Source organism: Caloenas nicobarica, chromosome 10 (assembly GCF_036013445.1).
Source record: "Caloenas nicobarica isolate bCalNic1 chromosome 10, bCalNic1.hap1, whole genome shotgun sequence".
NCBI lineage: Eukaryota > Metazoa > Chordata > Aves > Columbiformes > Columbidae > Caloenas > Caloenas nicobarica.
The window spans coordinates 1,183,401-1,188,307 of NC_088254.1; the positions used below are offsets into that span (position 1 = coordinate 1,183,401).

The following is a 4,907-nucleotide window of genomic DNA, read 5'->3' on the forward strand; positions in this document are numbered from 1 at the left end:
GTGTCCTGGGATAGAAGTGGGGTGCTGAGACCTTAGAAAAGGGTGAGACATGTCATGGTCTGAGGTGGATCCCACTGCTCTCAGCAGGACCTGGTGTGTTTTCAGGGTAACATGGCAGTGTGATCAGCCTCCATCTCAGAAAGGTGCCAGCCCAGGGCAGCTGGAGCAAGACAGAGGGACAGACCAGCTGCTCTCATTCTGCACTGACCCACAGGCATCCTCTGGTCTTGCAGGAATTGTTCTGTTCTCCCTGAGTGCAGCAGAAATGCTGAGGGTTTCTGACACCCAAGAACACTCCCCAGGTGGAAGGGCAGAAGGAGCTGTAGAAACGCCAAACCTCTCAAACTCAGTTTCTCAGCCTTGCGGGTACAGATGCTGACAGTCCCTTCTGCACGAGGAGCGGTTCCATCTGACAAAGCTGAACCCCAGGACTGGCCCCTGCCTCACGCAATCACACAGGCTCAGGCTGACTCCTCAAGAGCCCCTGGGCAGAGACCCTGCTCTTCATTGCACACTCATCAAGCACCGACGAGGGCTCCAGCCAGGACGTTCTCCTCTAAAAGAAAACCTTGTCTTTGTGGGAGGGTCTGTGGGAAATGGCTTTGGTTTTTCCCAGAGAAGTCTCATCTAAACCGTCACTGTCTTTTCCTCCTTGCACAGGTCCTCATGTCCAGAGGCAGCAAATGTCCAACAGCAGCTCCATCACCCAGTTCCTTCTCCTGGCATTCGCAGACACACGGGAGCTGCAGCTCTTGCACTTCTGGCTCTTCCTGGGCATCTACCTGGCTGCCCTCCTGGGCAACGGCCTCATCATCACCACCATAGCCTGTGACCAGCACCTCCACACCCCCATGTACTTCTTCTTGCTCAACCTCTCCCTCCTCAACCTGGGCTGCATCTCCACCATTGTCCCCAAATCCATGGCCAATTCCCTCTTGGACACCAGGACTATCTCATATATAGGATGTGCTGCACAGATGTTTTTGTTTCTCTCTTTCATTTCAGCAGAATATTCACTTCTCACTGTCATGTCCTACGACCGCTACGATGCCATCTGCAAATCCCTGCACTACGGGACCCTCCTGGGCAGCAGAGCTTGTGTGCACATGGCAGCAGCTGCCTGGCCCAGTGGATTTCTCAGTGCTCTGCTGCACATGGCTAATACATTTTCACTGCCACTGTGCAAGGGCAATGCCCTGGAGCAGCTCTTCTGTGAAATCCCCCGGATCCTCAAGCTCTCCTGCTCAGACACTTACTTCAGGGAAGCTCGGCTTATCGTGGTTGGTGTCTGTTTAGGATTTGGGTGTTTTATGTTCATTGTGGTGTCCTATGTGCAAATCTTTAGGGCTGTGCTGAGGATCTGCTCTGAGCAGGGATGGCACAAAGCCTTTTCCACGTGCCTCCCTCACCTGGCTGTGGTCTCCTTGTTTGTCAGCACTGCCATGATTGCCTACCTGAAGTTCTCTTCCATCTCCTCCCCATCCCTGGACCTGGTGGTATCTGTTCTGTACTCAATGATGCCTCCAGCAGTGAACCCCCTCACCTACAGCATGAAGAACCAGGAGCTGAAAGTGGCACTGAAGAAGCTGATCCAATCATTTTTCTGTCAGTAACAATAAGTTACCCATGTCTCTTCAGAAGTGACTTCCAGCTCATCTCAGGAACCTCCCGGGCATTGCGTGTTTTAGCTGTGATAACCATGTTTGTCAAGGAATTTCTTCACCCATGGCACTTCTCCAGAGCCATGAGTCAGAGGCCTGTCTACCTGTTTCTGGGACACTGGTACAGCTGGTGCCCTGTGTCACATCTCTGTAATACAGGATTTTTCAAAAGGATGGACCCATTTTGAAATCACTGTATCTCTTAAATTGGGGCCATCTTTTTGAAACACCCCATAAAAGGGGATTTCCCCAGTTTCAGTATTTGGAGCTTGGGCTCCTCTTCCAAAGCTGTGTTCAGCCTGAATAAATTTCCCCCACAAGGCCATGCTGCTGTGCTTGGGTTTGTCATGGGCTCAGGGGAGGACATGGGGCAACATGTTACGTCCTGGTGCTGGTTTGAGTGTTCATCTGTGGGTGTGCAGTGTTCCTGGAGATGGTGAAGGACCTTCAGTGATCTGCCTTGGACTGTCTCGCTGTGGTTTTCAGGCACCACAGCCTGCTCCCAGTGCTCTGTGCTTCAACAGGGGAATAAATGATGCATAGAAACCTATTTCTGCATTTCCCAGCTCAGGGCAGGCTGCTCTGTCACTGTGGTAGCAGGAGCAGCATGAAGAGCTCCTGGGCCAGGAGTCTTGTGCTGGTGAGAGGGGCTGGCACAGGAGGGCTGCCAGCAGTGGGTGTAAAGGATCTCTTGAAAACAAGAGCAGGGGACAAAGGCAAACTGGCCTTGCTTCCATCATGCCATGGCTGGCCCCAGCCCTTGGGCTGATAAGGAGGCTGATCCTCCCCTCTGTCCCAGTCCATCCATCCATCCAACCCTCCGTCCATCTGTCCATCCATCCATCCATCCATATCAGTACTCCATCTGGGTGAGCTGCCCCACCATGTTTCTCAATCCAATGAGATCATAGAATCATTTAGGTTGGAAGACACCCTCCAGATCATTGAGTTCAACCATTAACCCAACTCTGGCACTAAACCATGTCCCTAAGAACCTCATCTATATGTCTTTTAATAACCTACAGGGATGGTGACTCAAACAATACCTGGGCAGCCTGTTCCAATGCCTCACAAACTCTTTCACAAAGAAATTTTTCTGAATATCCAAACTGAATCTTCCCGGGTGCCACTTCAGGCTGTTTCTTCTCCTTCTACCACTTGCCACATGGGAGAACAGACCAACACCCTCCATGTTACAACCTCCTTTCAGGTAGTTGTAGACAGCAATAACGTCTCCCCTCAGCCTTCTTTTCTCCAGGCTAAACAGCCCCAGCTCCCTTAACTGCTCTCCATCTGACTTGTTCTCCAGACCCCTCACCAGCTTTGTTGCCCTTCTCTGAACTCCCTCCAGCACCTCAAGGTCTTTCTTGTAGTGAGGGGCCCAAAACTGAGCACAGCATTCAAGGTGCGGACTCACCAGTGCCAAGAACAGAGGGATGAACACTTGCCTGGTCCTGCTGGCCACACTATTCTTGATGCATGCCGGGATCCTGGTGGCCTTCTTGGCCACCTGGGCATACGCTGGCTCATGTTCAGTCACTGTCCATCAACATCCCCTGATCCTTTTCTTTTTGGCAGATTTCCAGCTGCTCTTCCCTGAGCCTGTAGTGTTGCATGGGGTTATTGTGACCCAACTGCAGGACTCAGAACTTGGCATGAAATTGATCAAGTCCAAGTGTTGGATTGTTCACCTGGGGTAGAGTAACACTGAGTGCAAGTGTAGATTGGGAGAGAGTGGCTGGAGCGCAGCCCTGCAGAAAGGGATCTGGTGTGATGGTTGGCCACAGGGTCAATAGGAGGCAACGCTGTCCCCCAGCAGCCAAGATGGTAAACTGCATCCTGGGGTGCATCAAACACAGCATGGCCATGTGGTCAAAAGAGGTGACTATGCTGCTGTATTCAGCATTGGTGCGGCCTCACCTTGAGTGCTGTGTGCAGTTCTGGGCCCCATATATTATTACAACAGGATGTGAAGGTCCTTGAATGAGTTCAGAGGAGAGCAACAAACCTGGTGAAAGGGTTGGAATAATTGTCCTCTGAGGAGTGGCTGAGGACTTTGGGCTTCTCTAGTTTGGAGAAACGGAGGCTGAGGGGCGACCTCATTGCTGTCTACAGCTTCCTGAGGAGGGGACATGGACAGGGAGGTGCTGAGATCTTCTCCCTGATATCCAGTGATAGGACATGTGGGAATGGTTCAAAGCTTGGCCAGGGGAGGTTTAGACTGGATATTAGGAAACACCTCTTTGTTGAGGCTGGTCAAACACTGGAACAGGCTTCCTAGAGAGGTGGTCAATGCCCCAAGCCTGTCAGTGTTTAAGAGGCATTTGAACAATGCCCTTGATAACATGATTTACTTTTTGGTCAGCCCTGAATGGGTCAGGTATTTGAACTAGATGATCGTTGTACGTCCCTTCCAACTGAACTATTCTAGTCTAGTCTAGACTATTTTATGTATATACCTGTACAGGGTGGATTCTTCCAGCAGCTGGACTCAAACACTCCGTCTGCTCAGTAAACTCCCCAGGACACCTGCCTTGCCAGTTGCAGACACCAGGACACATGAGCCCCCAGGGCCGCAGCCCCATTCCAGATACTGGTACAGACCTCCCCAGTCACACACATGTGTGCACACACTCTTATGTCCAGTCACTCTGGTCTCTCATTTGCTGGCACCAATGACATACAGGCTGTCTGACCCCCTCGTCCTGCTCCGGTTGCTACACTCACATCCCCATGCTCACACGTTCACATAGAGAAGAGATCTGCTCACACAGCAAAGACTTAGAAATTAAGTTTAATGAGAGGACAGACTGCACTGATTGGGGTCCTCCTCCAAAATTCCCATGGTAAGTCCTGTGTAATCCAAAGATGCTCTTCCCCTGCATCCCCTAATGTGTCCTGCACCCCTAGGCAACAATCCCGTTGGTCTAAATGGTGATCCAGAGAGCTGCTCTCAGTGGCTCCTCTTGATGGGCTTCACACCTGGACAACGAGGCTGATGGCTCTCCCAGGGTAGCCTTGGGACAAGATGTTCATTCCCCAGAGCCTGTAATTTGGGTTCCCACTTGCAAATGAGCCTCTGTGTTCTTCTTGATTTCGGAGATGGGCGTAGGATGAGCTGGTGGCTCCGCAGTGATGGCACTGGGAGCAGCCCGGGCAGGGTATTAACTGACTTACTCCTTCTGCCATTGTTAATGCCTTCTTTGTGTGTGCAGAGGAGCTTTTTATCACTTAACACAATGCAAT

General features: G+C 51.3%; 1 protein-coding gene across 1 annotated transcript; it reads left to right on the forward strand.

Moving 5' to 3' along the window:
* Window positions 1-1,028: 1,028 nt before the first annotated feature.
* LOC135992572 (olfactory receptor 14C36-like) lies at window positions 1,029-1,613 on the forward strand. The gene has a single exon (XM_065641859.1). The coding sequence runs from the start codon at window positions 1,029-1,031 to the stop codon at window positions 1,611-1,613; it is 585 nt and encodes a 194-aa protein (XP_065497931.1).
* Window positions 1,614-4,907: the final 3,294 nt, after the last annotated feature.

What these genes read in the sequence shown, in the direction of transcription:
- LOC135992572 (XM_065641859.1), top strand. Translation starts at nt 1,029, where the DNA reads ATGTCCTACGACCGCTACGATGCCATCTGCAAATCCCTGCACTACGGG.